Source organism: Dipodomys merriami, unplaced genomic scaffold (assembly GCF_024711535.1).
Source record: "Dipodomys merriami isolate MVZ:Mamm:240054 unplaced genomic scaffold, mDipMer1.0.p SCAF_35, whole genome shotgun sequence".
NCBI lineage: Eukaryota > Metazoa > Chordata > Mammalia > Rodentia > Heteromyidae > Dipodomys > Dipodomys merriami.
The window spans coordinates 3,745,680-3,764,540 of record NW_027205048.1 but is presented as its reverse complement, the minus strand read 5'-3'; the positions used below and the strand labels follow the sequence as shown (position 1 = coordinate 3,764,540).

The 18,861-nt window shown below is 39.8% G+C and overlaps 1 protein-coding gene across 2 annotated transcripts in view; it reads right to left on the bottom strand.

The window, feature by feature from the left end:
* Smc3 (structural maintenance of chromosomes 3) overlaps positions 1–18,861 on the bottom strand; it is a 42,214-nt gene that overhangs the window by 13,075 nt on the left and 10,278 nt on the right. The window contains exons 4-19 of one of the 2 annotated variants that reach the window (XM_069987964.1): positions 18,686–18,753; positions 16,870–16,941; positions 14,742–14,821; positions 13,981–14,059; positions 12,386–12,503; positions 11,074–11,249; positions 9,800–9,880; positions 9,413–9,577; positions 8,421–8,542; positions 6,811–7,024; positions 5,574–5,677; positions 5,348–5,447; positions 4,225–4,385; positions 3,250–3,391; positions 1,373–1,523; positions 176–328 (exon numbers count right to left, since the gene is read on the bottom strand). In XM_069987964.1, the coding sequence (XP_069844065.1) occupies positions 176–328; positions 1,373–1,523; positions 3,250–3,391; positions 4,225–4,385; positions 5,348–5,447; positions 5,574–5,677; positions 6,811–7,024; positions 8,421–8,542; positions 9,413–9,577; positions 9,800–9,880; positions 11,074–11,249; positions 12,386–12,503; positions 13,981–14,059; positions 14,742–14,821; positions 16,870–16,941; positions 18,686–18,753 (1,986 nt within the window). Of the gene's footprint in view, positions 1–175; positions 329–1,372; positions 1,524–3,249; positions 3,392–4,224; positions 4,386–5,347; positions 5,448–5,573; positions 5,678–6,810; positions 7,025–8,420; positions 8,543–9,412; positions 9,578–9,799; positions 9,881–11,073; positions 11,250–12,385; positions 12,504–13,980; positions 14,060–14,741; positions 14,841–16,869; positions 16,942–18,685; positions 18,754–18,861 lie in introns of both variants that reach the window. The other variant, XM_069987965.1, reaches the window with a different exon arrangement.

Sequence of the window (18,861 nt, the reverse complement as noted above, 5' to 3'; positions counted from 1 at the left end):
GCAAAAACATAAGCTCCTATGGTTAAATAAAAGCCAAAGTAAAACACATGGACTATTTGCCCATGGACTTTTACTGACATGAGAAAATATACAATATCAAAAAGATTATATATTGCAATTAAAATGTTATTTTTTTCCGACAGTAACAATAATTAAACACAAAACAAAAAGATATTTTCAATATTTCTGCGCAGGTTTTCATTGAGTTTTGCTTCAAGTTCCCCTAGTTCTTCTTCTGCTTTTCTAACATCTTTCTGTAATTCAAGTCGAGACTTTCTTGTGTCATAATAACCTCCAGTTAAAGCCCCTCGGTGACTGACCTGGTCACCTATGAACAAAACAGAAAGGTAGTATTCTGTACAACATTTTTTATACTTAATGACAAAACAACATAGTGGAATCCTAACTTTAACTACACTATGAAAACTAAAAGGAAAAGAATTTAAACCACTCTGTAAATAATACACAGGATCCAGCTTAGAATTACCGCTAACTGAATCTGGGAAACTTGATCATCCAAAACAATAACACAGAACTTGGCATCAGTGGCTCATGCCTGTAATTCTAGCTACTCAACATAATTGGTTCCTTTGTAATCCTAAATTCTTTTTTTTTTTTTTGCCAGTCCAGGGGCTTAATAAGACTCAGCACCTGGCCTCTGTCCCTGAGCCTCTCTGTGCTCAAGGCTAAACACTCTACCATAATACCACTTGCGGGTTTTTCTGTTTATGGGGTACTGAGGAATCGAACCCAGGGCTTCATGCATGCTAAGCAAGCACTCTACCATTAAGCCACATTCTTAGCCAATCCTAAAATCTTTGAGAAAAGATCCACAGGTTTCAAACAGCCAAGGAAAGTGCAAAAAAGATTAAGCATACTTGCTAAAGACCAAATGTTTGTATCAACTAAACATCAAATATGGAATCTGTTTGTAATCTTACTTGAACACACAACTATTTAAAACTGATAGCCAGGTGCCGGTGGCTCACACCTATATCCTAGGTACTCAGGAGAGGCTGAGATCTGAGGATCACATTTGAAGCCAGCCTGGACAGGAAAATCCCTGAGACTCTTAACTCCAATAAGCTACTCAGAAAAGGTTGGAAGTGGTGCTATGACTCTAGTGGTAGGGAACTAGCCTTGGGCACAAAGAGACTCAGACAGTGCCCAGGTCCTAAGTTCAAGCCCAGGACTGGCAATAAAAAAACAAAACAAAAACTGATAAAATAATTGGACATGAATTTGTCAATTATATACTATTAACACTATGATTCTAACACACAGTTTATGTTTATAAGACATGTACACTGCTCAAGTGATATATTACACAAACTATGCATTCAATGTTTTATTAGAATTTATTATTACAAACCTTCCAAAGTAATGCAGTCCATAGTGAAAGCGCGGGCCAGTTGGGTTGAAACTTCCATGCTACGACAAATTAGTGTCTTGCCAAACACATGTTTGAAAGCCTTGTCAAATCGGGGATTGTATCTCAGCTTACTGATCATAGGAATAGCATCCTAAAAATAATGATCTCATTAACAAAGCCCCAATACAGTTCATTAAAAACTGTGCAGAATTATGATCTGCATCTTTTTGACATGCAAATAAACACAAATGCCCTTACGTATAGCTTTTTTCGGTTAATGTATGCAAACACTTAACATAGGATCTGTCACTGAAGACTTAATAAATGTGAAACTAATAGTATTTCCTCAAAATATTTTAATTTTATACATCTGATATCGACATTCAGAAAAATTCTTTTTCAGACAAAAACCTCCATTTTAAAACCTCCTAAGTTGCCAGGACAAGGTTTCTGTAACTGCTTAAAAAGTTTCAAATATATTCTACATAGAAAGATGTTATACATGTAAGTTTAGCTTAGATTAAGAATCAAAGAGAACACTAATATAACATCACGCAGCATCAGGAACAGAACACACTGATGGCAATTTAGAAGTCCTGAGTGCCCCTTTTCTAATCACACAATGGTCACCCACAGTGGCTACCTGGGAGAGAGGGCCATCATCTAGACTTCCTCCAAACTCCTAGTTCTATCTTCTATGGTTTGGGGTTTTTTTTTTATTGCTATATTAAGTATAATCACACTAAATGCATTTTTTTGTCTTGTTTCATTCTTTCACCATGTAGGTAATTTGTAGATTGGAAAGTAGGAAGAAAAAAAAAAAGCCCTTTTGCAGCTTATCAATACTCTTGAGGCAGGTGCCAGTGGCTCATGACTGTAGGAGGCTGAAATCTGAGGATAGTAATCCCAAGCCACCAGCCCAGGCAGGAAAGTTTGTGACTCTTATCTCGAATTAACTATCAAAAAGCCAGAAGTGGAGCTGTGGCACAAGAGGTAGAGTACTAGCTCTAAAGCAGCTCAGGGATAGTGCCCTGAGTTTAAGCCCCACGACCAACCAAAAAAATAATTCTTGACATTATACTTCTGTTGATTACTCTAAGATGGTTTCAGTCTTCATCTTAGAGGATAAGAGTTGCTGCTGCCACCCACATTCTGAGGTCAAAGACCTCAAAGCAGTTTCTCAAGGATGGTGTCTGAAGACTACTTTTAATACACTTAAAATGGACAAGCTAGTAACAAAAGCAACCAGATTTCAGTCTATCATCATACTAGCCACTATTTTTCTTTTTACATTAGCTTACATTAATTGTACGATGGAGTTTCATTGAACATATTAATTTATAAACTATTTTAAAAATGTATACAGATGGGGCTGGGCATGTGGCTTAGTGGTAGAGTGCTTGCCTAGCATGCATGAAGCCCTGGGTTCGATTCCTCAGCATCACATAAACAGAAAAAGCCAGAAGTGGTACTGTGGCTCAAGTGGTAGAGTGTTAGGTTTCCCTTGAGCAAAAAGAACATCAAGGACAGTGCTCAGGTCCTGAGTTCAAGCCCCAAGACTGCCAAAAACAAACAAACAAACAAAAAACTTATTTAGAAAACTTAACACATTACCCTTTAAATAACAGTTCCCCAACTCTATAACCTCCTCTGTCTTCCTGAAGATTATACATTTACAATGATTTGTTTCAGGTCTTGGCTATTATCTGTTTCCCTCCTCGACCCCACCCAGCGAAGCTATACTCCATTCAGACAGCATGTTTACCTTACAGGCCAGTGAATCCCAATATATAATGCCTGAGCACTAGCATGAATTAAGTAAATACTATGACAAGAAGTAATTTCAAAAAGGTAGATCTTAATACACACTGACTCACATTGGTTTCAGGATAAGCAGTGTCCCTGACGTCTAACTTGTTAAGAGGCAGAAAAGTGACCTCTCCAGGAAGATTCATCTTATTAAACTCCATTAAAATCTTTGTGCTGACTTCATCTGAATCAACAATGTGATAAAATAACCTATGAATAAACAGAAACAGAAAACATCTTTATTACTAGTGTTATAAGTAAACTTCAAACTCACATTTTTCCTGTAAAATTCAATTTGAATGAAAAAAAAAAAAACCCTAGAAAAGTCCAATAGCAACAAGGTACAATCAGTCACACATATTACCTAGCTACATACTCACACCTGTAAGCAGAAGGAAGTAGGGTTTGAAAGGATAACAGTTCTAGGATAACCCGGGTAATCTTCTCAAGATCTTATTACAACTAATAGCTGTATGCAGTGGCATACACCTGGTCTCAATTATGGCAAAAAACATACACAAGATCATGGTTCAAACAAGATGGGCAAAAATTAAAGAGTCCATCTAAAAAATAACCCAATCAGCTGGGTGCTGGTAGTTTATGCCTACAATCTAGCTACTCAGAAGGCTGAGATCTGAGGACTGCAGTTCAAAGCCAGCTAGGAAGGAAAGTCCATGAGGCCCTTATCTCCAATTAACCACCAGAAACTGGAAGTGGTGCTGTGGCTCAAGTGGTAGAGCACTTGACTTAAGCTGAAGAGCTCAGGGACAGCACAGAGCTCAGGGACAGTACCCAGGCCAAGAGTTCAAGCCCCTGACTGACAAAAATAAAATAAAAAATCTCTCTGTTTAGAGCTGTAAAATTCTAGTTTCTACAATTATCTAATTGTATCTAATTCTTTAATTAAAAAATTAAATGTAGAACTGAAGATTAAAGATGATAAATTGTTCTCAACTACAAAAAGCTGCGTTTTGTTTTAAAGATTATTCTTACTCCCTCTTTCCCCTTAAAACCCTATAATCAAATCAAGCAACCCATCTCACCTGTTCCCAGCAGTAACCTCTACACACGTGTAGAAGGCGGGCTCACATTCAAAGTTGTTCATCACAATGCCATGATAGCCGTTCTGAACATGCTGGTTTATTCCTTTTCGACGAAAGTGGTCCAGCACTTTGTTTATGCTGTCTATTCCATTTAGGATGGCCTATAAATTGTTCAATGAAAAACAGTAAGATCACTACAGCTGGTTAAGGAATGAGTGCAACTGCTGGGCTTGGAGGCTCATGACTGTAATCCTACTTCTTGGGAAGCTGAGACAAAATTGTGAGCCCTACCCCAGCCAGCCGGCCTGGGCTCCAAAAGATCTTATCTCAAATAAACAAAAAGCACATTATGCCATATATTTAAATATAAGCCAGAGACTTTAACATACTCTCCAACAAACAAATCAGCCTCTTGAAATAAACCACTTACATCTAACACTATGCTAATGTTAAAGATGCGTCTGAAAATTGAAAATATTCTGTTAAAAACAAGGGTGGCAAGCACGAGCGGTGGTACAAGCCTGAAGCCCCAGCACTCAGGAGGCTGAGGTGGTAAGATTATGAGTTCCAGGCCAACATAATGAGACTATGTATCACAAAAGCAAATAACATAATAGGAGTAGCAGTAAATAATAATAACAGTAACAACAATAATAATAGCAGCCAGGCACCAGTGGCTCATGCCTGTAATCCTCTATTCAAGAGGCTGAGATCTGAGGATCAAAGTTTGAAGCCAGCCGGGAAAAAATGTCCATGAGACTCTTATCTCCAAATAGCCATCAAAAAGTCAGAGGTACAGCTATAGTTCAAGTGGCAGTGTTGCCAGCCTTAAGTAATAAAGCTAAAGGACCTGGGAGGAAGGGCATGCCCAAAGGTGACCTTTCTCATCCCATGTCCTAAACCCCAATAAAGAAATTAACAACAAAAAAAGCGCTAAGGGACAGCACTCAAGTCCTGAGTTCAAGCCCCAATACCAGTACTACCACCACACCAAAGAAACTAAATACCATGAGTGATAGTCTCTACTACCACTTAAAAATCCAATTTTTTCGTACTTATAATTGATTTGGACTCTATCCTCATATTACCAGAACTAATGGCGGTAGTGAAAGAAGCTGCCCACCTTTCCTGTGGCTGCACGAAGGAGCTGCTGCTTCTTCTCAAGGTCTTCTCTTTTTGCAGCAAGTGCCTGCTGTTCTGCATTCTCCTCTCTCCACAAGTAACTAACCAATAAAAATTAGAAGGCCTTTAATTTTAAACACGCAAGATATACTTTAGAACAAAATATTGAAATCAAGTCTCAACAATAAGAACCACATAATTCATGTGTATTTTAGTCTATCACTAACTTTCTTTCACTTTGTAATTCATCTTTTTTATTTTTTACTTCGTAATATTTTCTGTCCAGTTCTTCTACTCGAGCTTTGACTTCATTGAGATCCTGGTCCAGTTTCTGTGGAAATAAAAACAATTCCAATTTAAAATTCAATTCTCCCACCTCAATCTATAGCAAAGCCAAGGAGACCACTGGCTGAAAACAATGGCGAGATGCAGAAGGAAAGAGGGGAAGGAAGACATCATCCAGCGATACCGAAACGTGTCTGGATGAAGAACGTGTTCATTATCTAACTGTGGTTAGGTTATGGATTTATGTGTACATGGTTTGACAAAGTGCATAAAATGATATTTTAAGTATGTCCAACTTCTTTTACCTCAACGAACTACTAAAAAATTCCGGCTTTAGGCAGATCTGAGGATCGCAGTTCAAAGCCAGCCTAGGCAGGAAAGGCTGTGAAATTCTTATCTCCAATAAACTACCAGAAAACCAGAAGTGGCACTGTTGTTCAAGTGGTAGGTAGAGTGCTAGCCTTGAGCTGAAGAGCTGAGGGACAGCATTCAGGTGCAGAGGTCAAGCCCCATGACCAATTTAAAAAAAAAAAAAGGATGTCATACCATATACACATTAAATTTTGCTGTCCTTCTCTAAATAAGTATCTGTTCTGTACATTTTAAAAACAGGCAACTGCTTAAATACATAAAATTGAAAAACTATGTTTATCTTCTCCTCTAAAAGATTTTTACAAGGCCATTATAAAAGTTCTTACAAGCTGGACACCTGTGGCTCACGCCTGTAATCCTAGCTACTCAGGAAGCTGAGATCTGAGGATCACGATTCAAAGCCACCTATGAGATTCATCTCCAATTAACCACCAGAAAGCCGGAAGTGGTGCTGTAGTTCAAGTAGTAGAGCACTCGTCTTGAGTTGAAGAGCTTAAGGACAGCGCTCAGGCCCAGAGTTCAAGCTCCGACCCACCGAGGAAAAAAAAAAAAAAAAAAGCTGGGCGCCGGCAGCTCACACCTGTAATCCTAGCTACTCAGGAGGCTGAGATCTGAGGATTGCAGTTCAAAGCCAGCCCGGGCAGGAAAGTCTGAGAGGCTCTTATCTCCAATAAACCACTAGAAAACTGGAAATAACGCTGTGGCTCAAGCTGTAGAGCGCTCACCTTGAGCTGAAGAGCACAGGGACAGCACACAAGCCCAGAGTTCAAGCCCCACAACCGACCAAAAAAAAAAAAAAGTTCTTACATTATACTGCTCCAGATTTTTCTCTTTATTTGCCTCAGTGTCCTCCAAATCCTTATGTATAGCGGCAATCTGTCTCTTCTTGTCATTAATAGCTTGATCTAAAGACTTGAGCTCCTTCTTTATCCACTTATCCCTTTCTTCTTTTGATGTAAACTGGCTTCCTCGACCCTGCTTTGCATAAAGGTCTGTTCTTTCCTGGGTAGCTTGAGCCAACCTAGAGTAAATAGGGGGAAAAAAATGCATTGAAAATAACAATTGCGGGGCTGGGAAGGTAGCTCAGTGGTAGAGCGCTTGCCTTGCATGCATGAGGCCCTGGGTTCGATTCCTCAGCTCCACATAAGCACAAAGAAAAAAGCCGGAAGTGGCGCTGTGGCTCAAGTGGTAGAGCACTAGCCTTGAGCTGAAGAGCTGAGGGACAGCGCCCAGGCCCAGAGTTCAGGCCCCACAACCGGAGCCCTCCTCCCCCCAAAAAAGAAAGAAAATAACAATTGCAAACAGCATCAACTGTACATAGAAACCATTTTAATATGTAATTACAAAAACACCTTCAAATCTGCTCCAACTATACTTTATACATTCTAAAGATACAAATTAAGATACTTATACTATATGAATATCATTGTCCAGATTATATAAAACATTTCTGTAGAACAGTGAAGGGGGAAAACCTTTGGGGAAAAAATGGGCAAAGAAGATATAAATAGGTAAGTTCACCGAAACAAATGTAAAGTGGTATAATAACAATACACAAGAGCTGGTAGTGTGGCTCAGAGCAGAGCACTCACTGAATATGCAATGGAAAAAATATAATGTAAACCGGGTGCCAGGAGCTCACACCTGTAATCCTACTCAAGAAGCTGATATTTGAGGATCCTGGGCAGTAAAGACTGTGAGACTCCTATCTCTCTAATTAACCACCAGAAAGCTGAAGTGAAGCTGTGGCTCAAGTACTAGAGAGCTAGCCTTGAACAAAACAGCTCAGGGACAGTACGTAGGCTACGAGCTGAAATCAGTGAACACTGGTAAGTCCAAACTATACAGATTCTATAATGTCTACAATTTAATGTGAAAAAAATGTCAAGAGCTTTCTAGTAGTAGTAATGTAGGCAGTGTGTACAAAACCACATGACCGTATCAGGCATAGCAGTAATCTTAGCACTGCCAAGCTAAGATTTCAAGTTTCAAGGCCAGCTTAAACTACAGTGAGACCCTTGTCTTAAAAACTCAAAAAAACAAGCAATCATTGGCTCAGGCTTATAATCCAAACTACTTAGGAAGCTGCTATCTGGAGGCTCACAGCTCAAAGCCAGTCCAGACATTAATTAAAGTCCATGAGAATCTATCTTCAATTAACCAGAAAAAAGTTAGGCTGGAGGCATGGCTCAAATGGTAGAGGGCCAGCCATGAGCAAGCAAACTGAGAAAGCACAAATGTGAGGCTCTGTGATTTCAAACTCTGGTTAAAAAAAGGTTGACTCATGGCAGCTGCAGAACACTGGCCATTGAAGTGAGCGTTTTGCCCTTAGTTGCCATGCTAATACCTTAACCTACAACTGTGTTACAACTGTGTACATTTTATAGAAATATCAGTGTTAGTAAAAATTCCCATACCTAGCAATTCCTCGCTCTTCTTTTTCTTTTACACTGTTGAATTTAGGTTCTGTCTCTGCCAGTTCTTTCTGCTTTTCTTCTATTTTTTCAAGCAGCTTCTGCCTCTCTTTCAATAAACGTTTCTGCAAATAAAGCAAAATAAGTAAATATTCAGTCAGCTTAAATTTTTTGCTTAACCATCTAGCAAGAGATGTCTTCTCCTCACTCAGAGTGTAGCTCAGTGGCAGAGAGCTTATCCAGCATGCACAAGAACCCAGCAGACAAACCAGGCGCTGGTAGCTCATGCCTGGAATCCTAGCTACTCAGGAGGCTGAGATTTGAGGGTCACGGTTCAAAGCCAGCTCGACCAGGGAAGATTACAAGGCTATTATCTCCAATTATCCACCAAAAATTCAGAAGTGGTGTTGTGGCTTAACATGGTAGAGCACTGGCCTTGAATGAAAAAGCTCAAGGGGACAGTGTACCCTGGTTCTGCATTCAAGCCTGCAACCAACAAAAAAAAAAGAACCTAGCACAGCAAAAAATACAGTTTTCTCAAAGTAACCCATTAGAAAAACAACACTATAGCATAAAACTATTTCTTTTAATGTAAAAAATAAGGAGGTTAAGCCGGGCGCTGGTGGCTCACGCCTGTAATCCTAGCTACTCAGGAGGCTGAGATCTGAGGATCACAGTTCAAAGCCAGCCCTGGCAGGAAAGTCTGTGAGAATCTTATCTCCAATAAACCATTTGAAAACCGCATGTGGCACTGTAGTTCAAGCAGTAGAGCGCTCGCTTTGAGCTGAAGAGCGCAGGGACAGTACCCAAGCCCTGAGTTCAAGCCCCATGACCGACAAAAAAATAAAATAAAAATAAGGAGGTTAAAGTTGCTACAGCACTGAAAATTAACATGGCTAAGCTTTTATAAAGAAACCCAAGCATGCACAGGGTCAGAGAAAGGCCTCTTCTACAGCTCTCACTTCAACACTGTCATTTTTAGCATCTGAACTTACCCGTTGTTCACTATTGCCTGCCAATTCATCTTGTAAATCCTTGGCTTTAAGCTCCAACTTAGTCCTCTGCTTAATTTGTTCTTGTCTTTCAGCACTGAGCTGTTCCTTTTCTTCTTTCATAGCTGAAATTTTTGTTTTCAATTCTCTAACTTGGCGCTCAATGTCCTATTTACAAAGGATCAGACAGGAAATGAGTCACACACAATCAGAGGTCCCATGGCAGAAGGGTGATACCATTAATTCTCTTCTCTTTCACTTAAGCTTTTAGTATGACTTTATCTTCCCAGTTCTGAATCTCTGACTCCCTCTTGTGGTAATAATTCAAGTACAAAAGCATTTGCTATACTCAAAAATGTAAATAAACCCGAACCTTATTTCCAGTCTCACCTCCATTTTATCTCTTGCATCTTGCTGGGCATCTCTTAATTGTCTGGATTTTTCTCCACTAGTTTCTCGCTTAGCAGAAAGCTGGATGGGGAAAAAAAAGCTATCACTTCAAACTCATTTTCTAATCTTTTTTTTTTTTTCAACAATAGAGTAAGTAAAATTTCTTCTAACAGTTAAAGCAAACCAATGGCAACCATTCAATGTATTTTACAATGTCAGATTGGTGTAACATACCAGTAATCCTAGCTACTCCAGAGGTAGAAAGCTGGAAAATTACAGTTTGAGGCCAGCCCAGGCCTAAACCCTGGTACAACCAAAGTAAAAAACAAAACAAAAGGGGCTGGCTCAGTGGTAGAGCACTTGCCTTGCATGCCTGAGGCCCTGGGTTCGATTCCTCATCACCACATAAGCAAAAAAGAAAAAAGCCAGAAGTGGCTCAAGTGGTAGAGCGCTAGCCTTGAGCTAAGGAGCTGAAGGACAGTGCCCACACCCAGAGTTCAGGCCCCACGACCGGACCCCCCTAAAAAACCCCAAAAACCAAAATCCAAAACAAAACCAAAAAACATCCCGATGTCTTCTTTTAATTCTTCAGGGATTATCTAAGCTGTGTTGAACACATGCCTGGCATGCACAATGTGGCCTGAGTGCAAACCTCAGGGCTGCCAAAAAAAATTCCTAAACAGCCTGGCACCGGCAGCTCACGCCTGTCATCCTAGCTAGTCAAGAGGCTGAGATCTGAGGATCACAGTTCAAAGCCAGCCTGGGCAGGAAAGTCCGAGAGACTCTTATTTCCAATAAACCACTAGAAAACTGGAAGTAGCACTGTGGCTCCAGCAGTAGAGTGCTGGCCTTGAGCGGAAGAGCTGGAAGGACAGCATCCAGGCCCATAGTTCACGACCGACCCAAAAACCAAAAAATTCCTAAAACAAATTTTCATGCAAAATGTCAGCAATGTTAATTTACATTCTAAGATACCTGTAAGAAAACTCATAAAGGGAGCTTTTAAAGGGAGTTTCCTCTTTCCTCTCGGCTGGTTTACCTTCATCTCACTACACAGCAGATACAACTAGAACAAGGACAACATGGCGGTAGGCATTTTCCTTCTGAAGAAAACTGGTGACCAATAAATTTGTAAGTTTTTAGCCAGGAGTGGTGATAGAACCTGTAACTCCAATGTGGAGGCAGAGACAGGAGGATCTTGAGTTTTAGCCCAGCCTGACAGCCTAGGCTACACAGTAAAATGCTGACTTAAGTGATTGTTTCAAGTATTTTACCTCATCAAGTTTAGCACGGGTTTCATTAAGTTCCTGATTATAAATAGTATACTCCAGGGCTCGTCTCATTTTATCCCATTTCTGATACTGAGCAAGTTCTTCCTTTTCTTCCTCTAAAGTATGTAATCTCTCTTCAATGTACTTTAATAGCTCATTGATTTTTTCCCGCTTGCCCTCTTTAAAAACAAAACACAAACAGGAAAGAGAGGAGTTAGATAAAATTTTCATGTAAGATCATTTCTCAAATACACTATGAATTAAAATTACTCTTAAGAACTATACCATTGCCAGGCACTAGTGGCTCACATTTGTATTCCTACCTACTCAGTAGACTGAGAGCTGAGGATTCAGGTCAAAGCCAGCTTGGACAGACAAATCTGAGACTTTTCTCCAATTAACCACCAAAGAAGCCAAAGTAAAAGTTTGGTTCAAATGGCAGAGTGTCAGCCTTAAGCAAAAAAGCCAAACAAGCAAAGGCCCAGAGTTCAAGCCCCAATAACAAGTTGCACAGGCACACAAAGAACTACAATATCTTTGGTATTATGTGGTAACCAAATCTAAGATATTGCAGTGGCAATTAAGAGGCTTTTTCAGGAGAAGCATCAAAGAACTAATTTGCACATAGAATTATTGATTACTACTATTACATGTACTGTGAGGGCCTCCTTTTAAGCTTCCTTTTTAAAGGTCAATGTTCCTTCCCACAACATTAAAAACAACCCCCCAAAACTAACTTCACTTGTGCCACCAATTCTCAGTTCTCTTACTGATGGCGTTATCTCCAGCTACCATACAGTTGACACCAACTACACTTCTCACTGTTACAATCTACACAACCTAACTTTACAGACAGGAAGCTCTGGGCCAGAAAGATCAAGTAGTCATGATGTCAGTTTATTATTTTGTGAACCTAGGACTATTTCAATCTAAGCATGATACAATAGAGCACTTGAAAAGCAAAATAGAATTTTCATAATCAGTGTCCTAGCTAAGACTCCCAAGTTCAAAGTTTCACATCTTCTTGTTTCTGAACAATTTAAAACCTAATACCAACTATTCTCCAGTCTGGAAGGGAGAGCAATGCACCCAAATCTGCTGTCCTAATCATGATGAGTAAGCTAGAATCAAAAGCAATTGGCTTACAAAAGCCCCAAAGAGATGAATTACTGGAAATCTCAAAACTTAAAAGTGCCTCATACTAATTTTCTCTCTTTTCAGTACAAAATCTTATATGACATATTTCTAAGAACATCTCTCTCTCTCTCTTTTTTTTTTTTTTGGCAACAAGAAGGGCAGTCCACAATTATTTTACCTGTTTCTTTCATTAAGGAGATGCTTTCTTCTTTCCTTTCATCATACACTCTAGTACCAGCCACTTCTCTTAATAGCTTAAGTCTCTGAGAATCAGGTGCTGTTGCCATCTGGTTGATCTAAAATTTTTAGAAAAATTATCATTTCATAGCTACAAACTGCTCTGGAACTATTAACTACCTTGAGGGATAGAGAACCAAAAAGGGGGTGGGGGTGATGGGATACATTGTATGCATGTATGGAAATAGCACAAAACTTCTCCTGTACAATCAAGAAATTGTTTTTAAAAAATGATTTGGGGAGAGGGAGAGCACCTATTTTGTATACGTGTGTGAGAACACACATCAGTCCTGGAACTTGAACACAGAGCCTGGGCACTGTCCCTGAGCTTTTAGCTCAAGGATAATGCTCTGCCACTTGAGCCACAGCTCCACTTGTAGGTTTTTGGTGGTTAACTGGAGGTAAGAGTCTCACGAATTTTCCTGCCTAGGCTGGCTTTGTGCCTTGATCCATAGATCTCAGCCTTCTGAGTACCTAGGATTGCAGGCATAAGCCACTTGGCCACCATCTCTGAGGAAGAGGGGCCATGCTGGTCTGGAACGCTTAAGATCCTCATGTCTCCATGTCCTGTATACTAAGATTATAGGCATGCATCACCATGCCCTGTGCACTAAAGGGGTTCTCATTTTCTATTTTTGTAGTGCTGGGACTCAAACCCAGGGCCTACTGCATGTTAAGTACCTACTCTACCAGTGAACTACACCCTAAGCCCTGAAGGATTTTTAATACATATGGTTCATATGCTAAGTTTTTATAGCAGGTTGACTTAGTCAATAACATTTATCAACATTTCTCTTTTTTATTTAAATGGAACTTACCAAATAAAAACATTCGCCAGTCTCTTTTATGAATAATAAATACCATCTTATAAACAACAGAGTACAGTAATTTTTTCGCAGTCACACAGTACAGTTTAAATGGTAAGTTCCACTGTTGAAAAAGTATGTTAAGACAAATAGCCCTTACTGACATTTTTTAAGTTACAGTAACAAGAGCTAGGTACTAAAGGATCACTCCTGTAATCCTAGCTATTCAGGAGGCTTAGATCTGAGGATCACGTTTCAAATCCAACCCAGGCAGGAAAGTCCGTGAGACTCTTATCTCCAATAAACCACTAGAAAACTGGAAGTGGCGCTGTGGCTCAAGTGGTAGAGCTTTCACCTTGAGCTGAAGAGCTTAGGGACAAGACAGCCTAGGCCCAGAGTTCAAGCCCCATGACCGACAAAAAAATTTAGAAAAAGTAGTATGCATTATTATTGTTTGAGAATATGTCTTTTTATACCTGAAATGATTGTCCTGAATGATGTTTAAAACTCCTTCCTCCCCTTTATTTTTTTTGAATCAATACATGTTAAAGTAATGAAAAAAAAAGTAGTATGCTTAAATATGGGTTGGTACTACACAAGGGACCGTGCAACTTAACAAGCATCATTTATTTTTGTTCCAGCTTAACAAGTAGAACCAATAAACTAAATTCAATGGAAGAATATAACTAGAAAAAAATTCTATTTAAAAAAAGACATATAATTGTTTTACCTTTCCTTGTTTAACAATATAGTAAGGATTGCTTCGAGAAAAACCAGCACTTTCAAGGAGGTTCATCACATCATTTTTCCTGTTGATAAACATTGAAATAATTTTCAGATAAACAATTTGAAATGCTTACTGATGAAAAATACCTAGCTTCTGAATTAAACAGTATTAGGAAATAAAGACTAGTCATGCTAGGCGCTGGTGGCTCACACCTTAAAATCCTAGCTACTCAGGAGGCTGAGATCTGAAGTCCATGAGACTCATTCCTCTAATCAGCCATCAGAAAATTGGAAGTGGAGCTGTGGCTCAAAGTGGAAGAGAGCTAGCCTTAAGCAAGAGCTCAGGGACAGCACTCAGGCCCCGAGTTAAAAAAAAAAAAAGCCACGTACCGGTGGCTCATGCCTGTAATCCTAGCCACTCAGGAAGCTGAGATCTGAGGATCACAGTTCAAAGCCAGCCCAGGCAAGGGCAAGAAAGGGCAAGGGCAAGAAAGTCCATGAAACTCTTATCTCCAATAAACCACTAGAAAACCAGAAGTGGCTCAAGCGGTAGAGCTCTCGCCTGGTGCTGAAGAGCTGAGGGACAGCGCCCAAGCCCAGAGTTCCAGCCCCAGGACCAAAAACAACAACAAAAAGTCCTAAGACCACTTGTCATCAGACACCTCTCTGACTTCTTACTCACATTCTAATACTGATTTGTTGAATCAGAGGCAAATATACCTCATATGAGAAAAGTAAAGTGTAAATGTAAAGAGAAATGCTTACGTGACCATCTTCTTATCTAAGAAATATTGGTCTTTTTTGGCACCAATAACTCTCCGAAGTGAAACCTCCTCTTTATCAATCTGAGAAAAAAATGAAAGCCTAAAGTTCATTTAATAGTTAATTTAAAAATATTTTTCAGATAAGAATTCACTGTAAAGTCTTTGACAATGACTATTTAAAATACCAATTATCTCAACAAAGATGATATATAAACACTCTTGACAGCTTATATAATCCCATTTGTTACTTACCAGAATGCTCATTAATTACAACTTTTATATGGAATGTAAACTAGTACAACCATACTGGATGGCAGTTTGGAGGTTCCTCAAAAAACTAAACATAAGATTTTCCATATGACCCAGGTATACCACTCTTGAGCTGTACCCAGAATATTACAAGTCAGTATATTGTAAAGACAATTGCACATCCATGTTCATTGCTGCACTATTCACAATAGCCAAATTATAAATAGCCAGGTGCCTTACAAGAGTGAATCAAAAATATGTGATACTTGGGGCTGGGAAGGTGGCTTAGTGGTAGACACTTGCCTTGCATGCATGAGGCCCTGGGTTAGATTCCTCAGCACCACATAAGCAAAAAGAAAAAAGGCGGAAGTGGTGCTGTGGCTCAAGTGGTAGAGCGCTAGCCTTGAGCTGAAGAACTGAGGGACAGCGCCCAGGCCTTGAGTTCAGGCCCCACGATGGGACCCCCAAAAAAATAAAAAGTGATACTTATACACAATGGAACTTTACCCATCCATTAGAAAAAGATTATGTTGGGCTGGGAAGGTGGCTCAGCGATAGAGTGCATGCCTTGCAAGCATGAGGCCCTGGGTTCGATTCCTCAGCACCACATAAACGGAAAAAGCCGGAAGTGGCGCTGTGGCTCCAGTGGTAGAGTGCTAGCCTTGAGCTGAAGAGCTGAGGGACAGCACCCAGGCCTAGAGTTCAGGCCCTATGACCAGACCCAAAAACAGAAAACAAAAAAAACAAAACCAAACAAACAAGAAAAAAAACCCACTAGCAAACCACAAGTGGCGCTGTGGTTCAAGTGATAGAACGCTAGCCTTAAGCTGAAAAGCTGAGGGACAGCACCCAGCCCAGAGTTCAAGCCCCATAACCAGAAAAAAAAAAAAAAATTATGCCATTTGCAGAGAAATGGATGGACCTAGAACAAATTATGGTAAGTGAGGTAAGCCATGCTCAGAGAGATACTGATAAAAATAAATTCATTAACTAACTAATTCTAGAAATGCAATTTTTTTTTTGTCAGTCATGGGGCTTGCACTCTGGACTTGGGTACTGTCCCTGTGCTCTTCAAAGCGAGCACTCTACTGCTTGAGCCACAGCGCCACTTCTGGTTTTCTAGTGGCTTACTGGAGATAAGAGTCTCACGTACTTCCCTGCCAAGGTTGACTTTGAACCATTATCCTCAGATCCTCCTGAGTAGCTCCGATTACAGCCGTGAGCCAGGTGTGAGCCACAGGCACCCAGTGGAAACAGAATTAGAATTTTTGTTGTGGTGGTGGTGATGGTAGTGTTTCTGTTTTGTATTGTTTAGTTTTGTTTGTTCTTTGGGGGAGCTGCAGAAATAAAAGGAGGATGAACAAATGCAGGCATGGTTCTTAGTACACATTATGTAGAAGATGAACTATGCAACTTGTGGGCAGGGACAAAAGGGGAAAACAAAAGGAAAGCAAAGGAAGGGGTGACATTGTCTGAAAAGAAATGCACTCATAAAGCCAGGCACCTGTGGCTTACGCTGTAATCCGAGCTACTCAGGAGGCTGAAATCTAAAGATCGTGACTCGAAACCAGCCAGGCAGGTAAGTCTGTGAGACTCTTATCTCCAATTAACCACCACAAAACCAGAAGTGGCATTGTGGCTCAAAGTGGTAGAGCACTAGCCTTGAGTGCAGAGACTCAGGGACAGTGCCTAGGCCCTAAATTCAAGCTCTAGGAAAAAAAAAACAAAAACAAAAAACAAAAAAAAACACTCTCCTTATCTGACGTATGAAACGCTAACTCTTCTCTGTACAACACCTTAATAACAACAATTATATAGTTCTTTAAATTACCTCTATCAAAATTCTCAAAATTATTACTGAAAAGGTAACAGTTACTTACTGGCAACCGGTTGTCTGAATTATCAAAAATAATTTCCACAAAAGCAGAAATAACACGAGGACCAGTACCCTCCTGAAATGAGAAAAATGGGAAATCTGTCATTTACATTGTATTTTTACATACATCAAACACTTTTTTAAAGCCTAATACATGGTCACAAGCCTAATACAATGAAGAAAAAATTTATCAGCCTAGACTATATCCCTCTCCTGGCAAATTATCAAACGTTAGATCAGGAAAACAAAACTCAAGTAAATGTCTTTAATTCTGAATAAAAAACTAAGAGCAACAGAGATGTCAACGTTAGATTATTGCTATGGTTTGACTATGAAAAGTCCCCCAAAGGCTCAAGTACTGAAGGTCTGATCCCCGGCCGCTGGTGCTATTCTGGGCAATTCTAGCAACTTCAGGAGGTAGGACCTAGCTGGAAGTAGGAGGTGGCTGCAGTTGTATCTTTGAGGGCCCTCTCTCATCTGTCTCTGCTTCCTATCTGCCTCTGCCTGCCACATGCTCCTGCCACCATCCTGTTTTGCCTCACCACAGACCCAGAAGCAAGAGAGCCAGGAACTGCAGACAGAAATGTCTGAAACTGATACAAAATCATTCAACCCTTAAGTTGTTTGTGTCATGTATTCTATCACAGCAATAAAAACAAACACAGGGCTAGGAATGTGGCTTAGTGGTAGAGTGCTTGCCTAGCATGCAAGAAGCCCTGGGTTCGATTCCTCAGCACCACATAAATAGAAAAAGTTGGAAGTGGTGGTGTGGCTCAAGCAGTAGAGCTCTAGCCTTGAGGTGAAGAGCTGAGGGACAGCGCCAGGGCCAGAGTTCAAGGCCCACGACCGACAAAAAAAAGTAAAATAAATTTTAAAAATAAAAAAATAAAAAAGAAAAAAATAAGTTAAAACAATTTCCTGTAAGAAACAGTGGCAAGACATATTAAAGTATTTCACTACTTGGCCTTAATCATAAAATAAGCGGTAGTGTTTTCTACAGCCTATTCTAATTTTTTTTTTTAACTAATGAACTACTCAGTATGTTAAACATACAATTTTTGTTTTGTTTCTAGTCCTGGATGGCACCCAGGACCTCACACATGCCAGGCAAGCACTCTACTACTGAACTACATCCCCAGCAGGATATACACTATATACTAGTTTGCATACCAGAAAACAACCTAAATAGACATAAAGGTTTTATTTTGTTTGCAGTGTTGTTTCTCTACACCCTTGGAGCTGAGCATCTTAAAGTTCCTAACCCACAATCTGAACTCTTCTTTCTCCTCAACAAACCTTGCCAGTTTACATCCTTTGAAGTTTAGATATAGCTGACAGTGGAGGCTCACGCCTGTTTGCCAGCAGTAGGAAGGAAGCAAAAGGATCTTGAGTTTAAGTTCAGCCTGAGTTAGAGTTCTAAGCTAGCTTAGAAGACCTTGTCTCAAAATAAAAGCAATTTGTGTGGAAGACCTATCCATCTATAAGCAAATCCTGCAACTTTCTATTAACCATTATACAAAAATTAGGCTTTTATCTGGCACTGATAAGTGAGCTAAGTTTCATACAGAGTATACACACTGTCAAGAGATAAGACTGGTGGGGACAGCAGGGAAAACCTGGAAGAGAGCAAGGAAAGAGTGACACTGTCCAAAAAAGAAATTCACTCTTTACCTGACTTATGTAACTATAACCCCTCTACACATCACCTTTATAAAAACCATTTAAAAAAAGAGGTAAGACTGTGTTATGTTCAAGTCAAAGACTTGAACGTAAGTTGAAAATGCATTTTTAAACATATATAGCAGTTATGTCCCACTCACGTGCAACAAAGCCAGTCGCTGCTCTGGACGAAGATGACTAAACTCATCACTGAGGACAAACTGGATGGCTAGAATAAAAGAACATAACTATTAGCTCAGTCTGAGAGGATTTATGACATAAATTTTCGTGTCTTAGTAGAACAGACTATAGTATATCAGACAATAAACACTGCTTA